The 13,936-nt window shown below is 36.3% G+C and overlaps 1 protein-coding gene across 2 annotated transcripts in view; it reads left to right on the forward strand.

The window, feature by feature from the left end:
• The window catches only part of FGFR1OP2 (FGFR1 oncogene partner 2), a 32,773-nt gene extending 21,352 nt beyond the window's left edge, over positions 1-11,421 (forward strand). Inside the window, exons 4-7 of one of the 2 annotated variants that reach the window (XM_029206540.1) lie at positions 2,529-2,671; positions 5,015-5,128; positions 7,585-7,698; positions 9,402-11,421. In XM_029206540.1, coding sequence (XP_029062373.1) covers positions 2,529-2,671; positions 5,015-5,128; positions 7,585-7,698; positions 9,402-9,539 — 509 coding nt within the window. In that variant the 3' untranslated portion in view covers positions 9,540-11,421. The remainder of the gene's footprint in view (positions 1-2,528; positions 2,672-5,014; positions 5,129-7,584; positions 7,699-9,401) is intronic. The other variant, XM_029206541.1, reaches the window with a different exon arrangement.
• The last annotated feature ends 2,515 nt before the right edge of the window (positions 11,422-13,936 follow it).

The following is a 13,936-nucleotide window of genomic DNA, read 5'->3' on the forward strand; positions in this document are numbered from 1 at the left end:
GTTTTGTTCATCATTGTTTGTTTGCTCTTTAGTTCTTCTAGTCCTTGTTAAATGTTTCTTGTATTTTCTCCATTCTGTTTCCAAGATTTTGGATCATGTTTACTATCATAACTCTGAATTCTTTTTCAGGTAGACTGCCTAGTTCCTCTTCATTTGTTTGGTCTGGTGGGTTTTTACCTTGCTCCTTCTGCTGCATATTTCTCTGTCTTCTCATTTTGTTTAACTTTGGGGTCTCCTTTTTGCAGGCTGCAGGTTCATAGTTCCCGTTGTTTCTGGTGTCTGCCCCCTGTGGGTGAGGTTGGTTCAGTGGTTGTGTAGGCTTCCTGGTGGAGGGGACTGGTTCCTGTGTTCTGGTGGGTGGGGCTGGATCTTATCTTTCTGGTGGGCAGGGGCACGTCCGGTGGTGTGTTTTGGGATGTCTGTGAACTTAGTATGATTTTAGGCAGCCTCTCTGCTAATGGTGGGGCTGTGTTCCTGTCTTGGTAGTCGTTTGGCATGGGGCGTGCAGCACTGGAGCTTGCTGGCTGTTGGGTGGAGCTGGGTCTTAGTGTTGAGATTGGAGATCTCTGGGAGAGCTCTTGCCAATTGATATTACGTGTGGCTGGGAGGTCTCTGGTGGTCGTGTCCTGAACTCAGCTCTCCCAGCTGAACTCAGCTCTCCCACCTGACACCAGGACCGAGCTCCAAGACCCTGTCAACCACACGGCTGCTGTATTATTTAGGGTTCCACTAGGAAACAGCATGCTTAGCTGGAACTTTGAGGAAAAGGCAGTGAAGGAACTATTTCAGGAATGTGGAAGGAAACAACAAGGAATGTTGAGGCACCCACGGACTAGCAGCCATACCTACACATTTCCTGACTCACTCCATCTTCATTTCTTCTCCATTCTTGCTGCTATCACACATCTATTTTTTGTTTCTGCTGGGTCACACGTCACTCTTTTTACAGTTGAATTTTATTAAATTGGAGAAATATTTTCTCCTTTGCAGAGTCTCAGTTTCTCCATCCACATGATGGAATGGATAATATCCTCGTCTCAGATTTGGATGAGGATTAAGATAGCATATTTTTAATGGACCTGACACTCTACATCTCCCCCCTTGTGTCAGCCAGTACTCTCAGTACTGAGTAATAAAACTTTTTTAGCTTAGCTATGAAAGGCAATTTCATTTGTGCTGTGTGACTCAGGGGTGGAAGACAGAGGTGCACGGTGCTAGCCGGAAGCCAGGCAGAAGTCTGAAGTCAGATTGCTCCTATGTGAAGTTAGTTGGAGCCCATGCAGAAGCAGAACCACAGACAGCTGAGGGCAGAAGGCTCTGATGTGGTGATTAAGAGGCGTGTGATCAAGGTAGCTCCCCAGATAGAGAGGATATTTATTGCTCTTTATCCTGTCCTACATATGAATGTCTACCTTACTTGGATCTTAAAAGACTCTCACCCTCAGTATCCAGTTTGCACCATTGTCATTACCTATGAAATAACTCCGTTTCATTCTCGGCAGTCCCACCACTTTGGCCCACAACTTAGGTGTTCATAGTCTCTTGCCTGAACTGTCCTCATTGGTCTCCCTGATTTCAGTGTCTTTTCCCTCCAGTCCATCTTCAACACAGGCATCAGATTGATTTTTCAAAAATATATCTGCTTATGTTATTCTTTTGCTTGAGAACCTTCACTGTGTACTATTTGCTTATCCATCGTCCTTCAAAGTCGACTCCAAGCCTTCTTTTTTGTATTCTTCCCATACTTCTCTTCTCCGTGAAACCTTTGCTCTTGTAACCCTGAACGATTTCCCAAACACACCATCCAGTTTCATGCCTCCCTGCTTAGAATGCCCTGTCATTTATTTTTCATTTCAAGGAATGCAAGTTGATCTCAATACTATACTTCTGTGAAGCTTTCACCAATTTTTCCTCACAGACTTTCTATATGTATTTGGATAGAGCTCCACTCTACACTTACCACATTGTATTTTAATTATTTATGTTTTGTTTTCTCCACTAGACTCTGAGCTTTATGGCCTTTTGGTATTCCTAATATAGAGCATGATCTGATACTTAAGTCCTATTCAGTAAATATTTGTTAAAATTATTTCTCTTAAAATGGTCATTTTGAGAACTAATAAAGGACTCCATTTGGTATCCTTTATTTCTTTTTTTTTTTTCTTTATTTTTTTTTTTTTTGCTGTACGCGGGCCTCTTACTGTTGTGGCCTCTCCTGTTGCGGAGCACAGGCTCTGGACGCACAGGCTCAGCAGCCATGGCTCATGGGCCCAGCCGCTCTGTGGCATGTGGAATCTTCCCGGACCGGGGCACGAACCCGTGTCCCCTGCATCGGCAGGTGGACTCTCAACCACTGTGCCACCAGGGAAGCCCCAGTATCCTTTATTTCTATGTGGCTAGATTTTTGTACGTCATGTTTTCTTTTTAAAATACCCCCTTTATAAATTGCTTTTTTGATTAATGTGGAAGAGAATACTTTGTACATCCTGAACTCAAGTTTGAATAAAATATACTGTTGTTTTTGATAGAATTACGTACATCCCTGGAAGAACATCAGTCTGCCTTGGAACTTATAATGAGCAAGTATCGAGAGCAAATGTTTAGATTGCTAATGGCTAGCAAAAAAGATGATCCAGGGATAATAATGAAGTTAAAAGAGCAGCACACCAAGGTAATCCTTTCTGTAAATATAATTTGAAATAGAAAAGGACAATTGGTTAACTTGTGTTCAGATTTTTAAAAAAATCATAGGAATCTTACTTACATGATATTGAATACTTCGCTTTTTGACATTTTCTTCTCCTTATTTTTTTCATGTTACGTGTCATTTTCTGTTTGATTTACTCTTCTAACTCCCATTCTTCCCTAGTAGCTTTAATATATATTAAAAAATAAACTTTATTTGGGAAATAAAGGTAAGTCTGTTCAATTCAAAATTATTTTTATAAGGTTATCTGCTTGTAAGAAATACTTCTTTTAATTTGTGTATTGATATCTCTTGCAAAAACGAAAATTAAATGCTTAAAACTTTTTTAAAAATCTGAAAACAGCTAAAGGTAGATTTGTTTTTCTTAAGACTATTTTCTGAATGAGGTTAATTCATCCAGACTATAGATACTCCTGATTATTAATGGAAGTGCCATGGTGGGGGGGAGAGGAAATATATATATCAAATATATGTATATACTTATGTATATATAAAATATATTGCCTCCCCACCCCCTCCTCCATCACATATCACTTAATATTTCTAGAGACAGAGCTGAACTAATAGAAATTAGTGTTTTTCCTGCTGTTCATCATACTCATTCTGATCCCTGTGTTTACTAGCACCTGTTTTGAAAACAGGTAGAATAGTCCTTTTCCGTTTATGTTTTATTTTAAACTGATTTTTAACTGCTGGTGTGAAATAAAAATATTAGAATAGATTGTGACTACTAGGCCATTATCTGTATTGGATAATGGTGAACTAACTATAACTAATATTATTTAAGAAATATTCATATAACATTTTTATCTTTCTCGATTATTGAAACACTTTTTAGATTCCTTAAAATGTTATATTTCTTCCATCTTGGTGCTTGTAGGTATTTTAAAATTATTAATTCTATTAAAATTAAATACCTAGTGAATTGCTTTAATATGTAAATTCAACTCTACATATTAAGGAAGTTAGTAATCGACAGCTTTTGTGTCAAATAGTAAAACAGTAAAAATAAATGTGGCTTTAATATTATCTAATTATGTTATTCATCTCCTATCCAAAAGGAAACCTTGGATAGTTAAATGGCAATCTTTTGACTATAAACTGTATCTGTTGTTAATGAGATCATTATAAAAAGTTTAATTTTAAATATATAATTTAAGAGGTTTTTTTAAGGTACAAATATGAACTGACTTAAAATTATTGGTAAGATAAGTATAATCTTGAGGCATTCCAAAAGGCCCTTATGTTTAACAACTTAGATTTTTTAAGATCTAAAGAGAATGCTCTGGCAAACTAGTGCTTAAGAATAAGATACTGAAGCTGGCTAGTCTCTTGTGGTAGCAGCTATGTCAGAAGCAAATGTTTTCTAAAACACATTAGATTTTACCACTCATCACAGCTGTTTTATTAATTAGCAAAGTTAAACATTTCTTAAGATAGCTGTAAATCATCCTTTTTCAATTATGTCAATTGAATTCTTCATCTAAGTGCTGATTCTTGCCTTCCATGAAATGACAGTTCTTGTTATTAATTCTAACTAATACATATTAATGTTTGTGATTTTGATTTTTCCCAAAAAGGAGACACTTTGATTCAAACAGATATTTATTAACACTTGCACTGGCTTAGTTATTATTAATAATAAGATGAATGAATAAGTTTATTACTCTACCATAGAAGCTTTCAGTGTATTGGGAAATACAGACACAAACATGATTATCTAATATAAGGTAGGATGTGATGAGTCCTAAAATAGAGATCTGAATTATTACTGGAATACTAGAGGAAGCAAGATTAGTTCTCATGAGGAGAATCTGGGAAAGTGGCAAGGAAAGGTAGCAAACCCATCTAAATCTAGCCTTGAATTAATTATTGGGGTCAACAAGCAGAAGTGGGTGAGCAGAGAAACTTGTGTGATAAATATGAGCTTCCAAGATATGTTTAGGTACTAGTGCTCTGATATGCCTAAGCACAAAAATAATTTTATAACACATTTAGGGCTAATAAACAAAGTTACACGTAACAGCATTTTGGAGTAAGAGAACCGTTTGAGACTAGTGCAACATAGAATTTTGTCCTCAACCTGGAAGTTTTTGAGCACACATTTAAAAACCAATAAAAAGTTTAAGGAGAACTCATTTTCATTCAAATACTCATTTTTACATTATTTTTGAACTGCTACCTTTTTGGAAATCTTAAAAAAACAAACATTTCAAACAGTTGGCTAACACGCATGAACTAACACTCATTCAGTTTTTAAATTACGGATAATATCCGTATTAACATTATAATGACTCTGTACTACAGATTGACATGGTGCATCGTAACAACTCCGAAGGATTCTTCCTTGATGCATCTCGACACATCCTTGAAGCACCTCAACATGGACTGCAGAGGAGGCACTTGGAAGCAAATCAGAATGTACACTAAATAAAACAGTCAGCTTTTGGGGTGTGGATGGAAGGGGGGTCCATTTAAAAAGTTCTTTTACATTGAATTCTCCTCCCAAATTAAATCAGCAAATAAATGAAATTGCTTTTAAAAATGCTGTGCTTTTCATAGCCTTGCAAAAATACTCAGTGTAGAAACTTTAAGTCTGTCATCAATTCTCTGTGTATTGTATTATACATAGCCTGTTAGATAATTGCAGGCTTTAAAGGTTCTTTGGGCCAGCCTTTCATGTTATTGTTCTTGTTAGCTATAGATGCAAAATTTTAGTAAGCTTCAAACGGTCATCCTCTTGCTGGACATCAAAGATGTTTTCTTGGTAATAATTTTAATCTGATTTTCTAAAAATTTTGTTCAATCAAACTATTAAATGAACTGTTTTAATTCAGATTTTCGATAGTTATAGTCCTTTAGTTTGAGTTCACAGTAAAATTGCCTTTGTTTAGGTGTTATTAAGTATAGTAGTATACCCTCTCCATTGTGTCTATTGTGTTTTAACTGCCTTTTCTTCTTGAAAGGCATTTCAAGACAGTGCAAGGTTTATGTTGCTAGCACTTCTTGCCTTTAAGACAGTTTTGAAAGCACAGGTCTTGCCTTCTTGTGCCTATTAAGAGATCCATGACACTTCCCTGAAGATTTTATTGTAATAAGTGAACCACCCAGGAACCAGACCTATAAAAATACACTTCTGTTTGAAGTATTGGGGTTTTTTTCTTACGATGATTTTATTAAAACAGACTGTCCTGAAAAAATCAGTAGTTTCTTGTCTTCTTTCGTTTTAAAGGCAAGTAATTATCTGCTTCCTTGTAGTCGTTTAACCTAGGTCAGTGCCATAAGACACCAAATCATAAACTGAGAAAGCTGTTGGTATTCAAAATTTTTACTCATTACCCTTATTCAGTTTGCTGCTGCAGTTATCTATACTTAACTTGCATTTAAACATTAAGCTCCCTTTACAGTGGGAGGGATTGTAATCATTTTTTTTAAACTACTACAGAGTGTTTTTAAACTACGACAGATGTTTGTCTTGATATCATTCTTGCTATCATAATCTAATCCAGAGCTGTCCAATAGAACTTTCTGCAGTGATGGAAATGTTCTTTATGCTGTTCAATATGGAAGCCAGCAGCCACATGTGGCTATTAAGTACTTGATGTGTGACTAGTGCGACCTGAGGGGCTGAATTGTTAATTTCTTAAAATTGTATTTGACTTCAAGTAATTTAAATTTAAATAGTGCCATACTGGACAGCGTAATCTTTTATTTTGACTTCTTCCTGCGTACTAGCTTTTTATAGATTGTGTTAAAATAATATAAGGATCTGTATTTTTGTTGGTTAAGAAGATATTAAATGTGTGGTTTGCTAAAGATATTCCTATTCTCTATTATATTCCTTCCATAGTTTACTAGTTTTGTAGGTTTTGGGGGGTCTTGTTCAAATACTTTTTACAGAGTATATACAACTATTTAAGAGACAATGTTTATTTGGGGAGCTATTAACTTTTATATTTAAGTTTTGTCCTTAGTATAACAAAATGACCCTCAATTGCTAGTGAACAATGGTCTATAGAAGTTGTTCATTTAAAAAAGTATTATTCTCATGTTTGTTGATTATAAACCTTTTGTCTGTCTGTTTCATTGACTGTAAGCTCCTTGAAATCAGGGAACATTTCTTAACAGGCTTCATATTCCTGTCACCTAGCACAGTGCCTGGCTCATCATAGGTATGCAAAAAAGAATAAGAGAATGAGATTGGAAGAAATTTATGCTACTTGCTGTGCCAAACAAATGTGGATGTCTATTTTATACTAAAATTATATTTTGAACAGTTTGCAAAGGCCATTTAATATTCAATACTTTAAAGAAGAACTCTGTTCATTTTACTCAATACTTATTATCTATTATGTACCTAACATTAAATAGTAGGCAAATATAAGCAATGTACAGTTCCTGCTCTCAATGAGGATTATAATCTAGAAAAGGTTCTGGATTGAATTGAGATGAATTTTTAGGCATGGAAAATACAGAAAATATTTTTAAATCATGAAGACTTCAGTGAGGAAAAGAGATTGAATGCTTATCTTTCCCATTACTTTGGTCAATGGGGTATGTAGGTGCAGAAAAGAAAAAGTTGCTGATCATTTGTGGTGAGAGGAACGTGAAATGAGTATTTTTCCTGTTTATGGGTTTAGATATACTGTGCTGCTTATCCTTAATCCTAGTCCTAACAGAAATCTGACTTCAAAAGCACATTCATGGTCAGTCAACTTTCTTGTAAATATGTTTGATATATTACATTTATGTTAAATGGCAATGTAAAGATATTACATTCATATTAAGTGGCAATGCAGATTTTATAAAAAGGGGAGGATCCAAAAATTTTTAAAAAGTATTTCACTGATTCACAACTTCCATCTCTTTTTTTTCAGGAATTACAAGCACATGTTGACCAGATAACTGAAATGGCAGCAGTAATGAGGAAAGCCATTGAAATCGACGAGCAACAGGGTTGCAGGGAACAGGAACGAATATTTCAACTTGAGGTAAGTTTTAAATTGCACATGTAGGTGAAAACTGTCCATACAAAGATTTATGCCAGAAAATATATCCCACTTTAAAATATATACTTTCTGGGGACTTCCCTGGCGGTCCAGTGGTTAAGACTTCACCTTCCATGCAGGGGGTGCGGGTTTGATCCCTGGTCAGGGAGCTAAGATCCCACATGCCTCGTGGCCAAAAGAACCAAAACATAAAAAAAACAGAAGCAATATTGTAACAAATTCAATAAAGACTTTAAAAATGGTCCCCAAAAAATCTTAAAAAAATAATACACGTATGTATATGTATATATATACACACACACTTTCTGGGATACTAGTAATGTTCTTTTTCCTAATCTGGATACTGGTTATATGGGTGTATAATGCAAGACCATTTATATAGTAATGCAAGAGTCTAGGATCAATAGTAAACTTATACCAGTAATTGAGAAAATTGATTTTTTTTTTATCCTGTGTCTCTTCTGTTATTAGGTGAATATACTTCATCAGCTTAGTAATTTTTTTTAATATCTTTATTTTATTAGAGGTCACAGTGATGCAGGGAGAAATGTTTTCAGTCCACAAATCATATTCTTTGGCCACTTGTATTTTTCTGGGGAATAGAAAAGCTTTTATCGCATCTGTCCTTTATTTTGTGGTAGCAAAAGCACAAGTCATTGTTGAATAACTGAGATCAGTAGAGTAGACCTTTATACTTTTAAAACCTTTCTTTTGAAATCATGGTGGAGAAATTGGTTATAGAGGGCCAAAAATGATTTCTCTAAGTGTACAAAGTTCTCTCATTCTTTATAACAAAGGTAAGCAAACTTTTTCAGTAAAAGGCCAGATAGTAAATCTTTTAAGCTTTGCAAACAGGCAGTCTCTGTTGTAGCTACTCACCTCTGGCATTGTAATGAAAAAGCAGCTATACACACAAAAAATAAGATTGGACTCAACTGTGTTCCAGTAAAGTTTAATTTACAATAACAGGCCTCACTCAAGCCAGGCCATAGTTTGCTGATCTCTGCTTTATTTATACCATTGAAACTTAGAAAGTAAGACCAAAAGACAAAGCAGTAGAGAATAAATTATGAGAGTTATTTGTAAATGTCCAAAAATTTCTTGCAGTAACGAATCTAGAAGAAAAAGGCAAAGGCAAAGTTGTTTACCAGTGCTAGATTTGGTCACTTAACTTTCCTTCTAAGAAATATCACAATCTATTCAGCCAGCCCTGCTGCTGTTAAATTCCAGTGAGGGAAGCAAACCAGGGCTTGCCCTGCATTCCATGCTATCATGGAAATAATCAAATTACTAAAGTACTGAGAGCTTTTAGCCCCAGGGTGTTATTCAGACTTTCTGAGTTTACACAAATATAAATCTAGGTGTTATTTTCTTACTGTGATTTTCTATACTGTGATTATAAAATAAGGCTGTTTCTGAGGTTCTGTCTGCAGTTACAGCTGCATAAATAAAAAGGCTTTTCCGTGGTGGAAGACATTGAATACATGATTCCTACCTCTTTAAAAAAGTGTCCCGTGGATTCAAGTTGTCAGCTTCAGCTGCATCTATCATTTAATACATTTCTGTCAATTACAGTACTTGCTTTTTATTTATCATAACTTCATAAGTTTGGCTTTTCTTAAGATATGTTTGTACTCTTGTAGCCACCTTGGTGACTGCTTCTTTGTTTTTGTGCTTTCTTGTAGCAAGAAAATAAAGGCTTGAGAGAGATCCTTCAAATAACTCGAGAATCATTTTTGAATCTTAGAAAAGATGATGTGTCGGAAAGTACATCTTTATCAGCATTAGTGACCAATAGTGACCTGAGTCTGAGGAAGAGCTGAAGAGCTTTTAAGTCTGTGAATGAATTAACAGAAAAATCCATCTCAAGCTGCCCTTTGTTTTATTTTTTATAATATGTACAGTGCACTGGCAATGACATTTTTAAAAGACAGTAACAAGAAAATGCATAGTCAATGGTCAGAGACATTATTCCAAACTATAATTGAAAAATAGAAACTAAGCCTTTGTTAATTGGTGAACAAGTTAAAGATTTTCACAGTGACTGCTGAATGTATCAAGAGCTTTCAGCAGTGCTGCTGGCTTTCTGGTTGACACTTGGATAAACATGAATATGCCCAACAAGTGTCTGGGAATTAATAGAAACATCCCAATTTTAAAATACAAATTTTGCCACAGTATTGTGAATGGAAAATCGTCATACTAAATTATATCCTCCCTGTATGGTGAAAGTTAGCAAGTAGCTTATGTACCATGAGACTTCAGCTTTAATGATTGCCTATCTACCTTCTCATTAATTTAAATTTTTGTCAAAGAAAGTTCAGTTTGAAAGACTTAGGAATGTTTTACATGCACCATAAATAAAAGGTAATTTAATTTTAGCTAATTTATCCTAATTAACACTGACTAACAGTTGTCCATGATTTGCTTAAGTATATGAAATATTTCAGGAATGAAAGAGAAGGAATACTACTTTCTAAGAAAGAAGAGCTTATAAGAGACGTATTTAGTAGGTTAAACTACTTCTTTGAAAGAATAAGTTTTGGTTCTAAATCAGTAATGAAGATGAGATTTTTCTCTTCTCTGGTTGATCTTTAAGGATATTATGTAGTTCATTTAGCTAACAGTTGAAATGTTTGATATAGCAAGATAAGTATGGTAATTTCAAAGTAAATTGGGAATTCCTCTGCCTCAAAACCTTTTTTTTTTCCTTAAGTAATTACGCTTAAGACATATAGAAACAGTAAGTTAAAATTTAAAAAAAAATTTTTTTTCTAGATCTATTCTTAAGTTCCATCTGGTTCTCATAACCTACAAGATGTTTCTTGTAACCTTTCAGTCAAAGGGCTAGGGGGTGGTGAGGGGGAAATCTGGATTGATAAGTATTTGTTTTATTTTTTACAGAATATATATCCAGTATATAAATTTTTAAAAGCTGCTAGAAATAGAAATGTGCTTTAACATCAGTTGAAATCTAAATTTTTCATGTTTTGTCGTGATTACAGAAGAAAAGGTAAGAGTGTCAAATATGATTATTAAATACAGTGTACTCACATTAAATATATATTTAAAATAGCACAATAGAAAATCCGACTTTGGAGCATATAATTTGTTAAAGTAATACTTACATGGTAACTTTTATGTATAATTTCATATATTGGTAAAATTCAAAACTACTTTTCACTTCGGAACTTTTTATCTTAAGTTTGGGGAAAGTGGGGTTGATGGGACTGATTGAATAGAAAAGGGCTAATGGCCCAAACATTAAATAGATTTCTTTTCTCATTCAGAGGCCTTAATTGTTATTTGGTAAACAAGTGACAGTTTTTATTTTTAAACTTTTCTGTTGGTTTTGGGGAAAGTATCCTTTAATTTGATGGCACATTCATTCATAGAGTTTTTATCCCAAGTCAGAATTGAAATAAGCTACACAATTGAGAGTAAGTCTGAGGCAATTCATTGGGGCAGCTCTATTATAAAACATTACTTGATAAATAATTATTTTTGTAAACAGATAAGTTGAGTTAATTTATTCTTGGTCTTCTTACTTGGATATTATTTTAAGAACTTGGTGTTTAAAGACATTTATGTTATTATATAGCAAGTGTTCTAGCCCATACTTTTTTTTTTAAGCAGAACCTTAAAATTTATGTCTGAGAATATGTACTACTAGGAACCTATTTTATCAATAAAGATGAGCGATTAAAATTGGTATGGTCTCCAAGTTTATTTTTTCTTACCAGAAACTTAGTACTTAGCAACAGCTTCTATCTGTATTTCTTAGGAATTGGCCAGCAACTTATTGCTGACTTGGCAGACCTTTTGATCATCTGTGGTGGGTTTAATAGTGTCCCCCAGAAGTATGCCCAGGTCCTAACCTGTTGTACGTGTGAATGAGAGCATATTTGCAGATAGAGTCTTTGCAGATTTAAGGATCTCAGGATAAGATCATCCTGGATTTAGTATGGGCCCCAAATCCAATGACTGTTGTCCTTATAGGAAAGGGGGAGATTTGAATCACACAAGGAGAAAGTCATGTGAAGACAGAGGCAGAGGGTTATGCAAATCAAGGAGCCCTAAGGTTTATGAGGTGCCATCAGAAGCTAGGAGAGATGCATGGAATGACCTCGGCCCTCTCAGAGCCTCCAGAAGGGACCAACCCTGCTTGATTTCAGACTTCTGGCCTGTCAAACCAAAGGCTGACGTGAGAGCAAGTGAATGAATTTCTCAAATACTAACTTCCCCTAGAATATGTTCATTTTAAGACCTACCTCAGTGATTATAAGGTTTTTGTTCCTAGCTCATGCAGACTCTAGCATATACAGAATACAAGAAGTGAAAACCATCTCTATTCAGTAGAAAGAAAATCACTGGTATCTATCATTGAAGGGATTCAGGAGGGAGAGCTGGTTTGGAAGAAAGGTTGAGTAGCTCTACTTGTGGAATGGGAAGTTGTCCTCTGTTGGAAAAACCTTCCGACGTTAATAAGCAAAATGAGAGAGTGCATTTTTTGTTTTCTTTTTCAGAGAAAGGGCTTCAATCCCATCCCTGAAATTAGTCCCCTAAAACAACGGTCCCCAACCTTTTTTGGCACCAGGGACCGGTTTCGTGGAAGACAGTTTTTCCACGGACGGCGGGGGTGTCGGGTGGGGGGCTGGTGTCAGGATGATTCAAGCGCGTTACATTTATTGTGCACTTTATTTCTAGTCTTATTACATTGTAATATATAATGAGATAATTATACAGCTCACATCATGCAGAATCAGTGGGAGCCCTGAGCTTGTTTTCCTGCAACTAGATGGTCCCATCTGGGGGGGGATGGGAGACAGTGACACCCAAGTGTGCTGCTTATGTTCAGTCTACTCTGTGATCTCGCTTTGGTCGCCGTCACTGCAGCAAACCCTGCTTCATAAAGATAGGATGTTGGAAATGGAAGCAGGCCTTTTGGTGCTTTTGTGGCAATCTCAGGATATTCCACCTTGACTTCAATCCAGAACGTATGGAGATTTGAAGTTGTCTCACATATACCTTTAAGGCCACCGTCATTTGCGATCTCAAGCAGTTGATCCTCTTCTAGCACGGACAAAGTCAATTCACCTGGCTTATTCACAAATGGGTCGCAGATCCATTCCTTCCCAGTTCGGGCTTTTGTGATTAAGAAGTCATGCTCGAACTCTTTTGAAAGCTGAGACAGGTGATCATGCCCCAGCTGGGAGAAAGAAGGCCCTGGCTCAGTCTCTTTCAAAATCTCTGCTAATGTTTGAAACATGTCAAAAATCCCAATGTTCACTTGTCGCCCCCATAATTCCAGTTTGGCTTTGAAGGCAGCCACTTTATCTGCCGACTTGAACACAGTTGTCGTTCTCCCCTGAAATGACAGATTGAGTTCGTTGAGCAGGTTGAATATGTCACACAAGTAAGCAAGCTTTGCGACCCATTCTGTGTCACTGAAATGTGCTGCCAGTGGTGACTTTTTCTAAAAGAAATCTCTGGAGCGGCTCTTGTAAAAAAAAACTCTGGCCAGTGATCTACCTCTAGAAAGCCATCTCACTTCTGTGTACCGGAGAAGACCTGTGTGCTCTGCACCCATCTCCTCAAAGAGCTGCGTGAACAGACATGAGTTAAGGGAATGTACTTTAATGTGGTTGATAATTTTAATCACATCCTGCAAAACACTGTTAAGTTCAGGTGACATTTTTCGGCTAGCCAGCATTTCTCTACGGATGACACAGTGCGTAGACTCACATTCAGAAGCGACCTCTTTGACCTGAGTAGTGAAACCAGAAAGCCATCCAGTCATGGCAGCTGCTCTGTCTGTGCATATACCGACACAAAGTGACCAATTCAGTTTTCCTGATATGTAATCAATCGTTCAAAGACTTGAATAGTTCTGCAGCTGTGGTGTTGGCTGGCAACAAAAGTGCACATAACATATCCTCATGCACATCCTCCTGAAAAATGTATCGCACAAAAGCGAGTATTGTTGCCTTGTTTTCGACATTGGTAGACTCATCAACCTGGAGTACCACGGTGACTCATTAATCCTCTCTAACAACTGCTCCTCAGTATCCTCTGCTGTTTCATCAATTTGTCTACTTATGGTGCTAGCCGAAAGAGGAACACGTGCCACTTTTTGAACTGCAGCCTCTCCTAAAAGTTCATGACAAATGTCCTTAGCAGCAGGCAGGATCAACTCTTCACCAATACTAAGGGCTTCTCA

This window comes from Monodon monoceros, unplaced genomic scaffold, assembly GCF_005190385.1.
Source record: "Monodon monoceros isolate NGI ecotype Baffin Bay Population unplaced genomic scaffold, NGI_Narwhal_1 Super_Scaffold_6, whole genome shotgun sequence".
Taxonomy (NCBI): Eukaryota; Metazoa; Chordata; class Mammalia; order Artiodactyla; family Monodontidae; genus Monodon; species Monodon monoceros.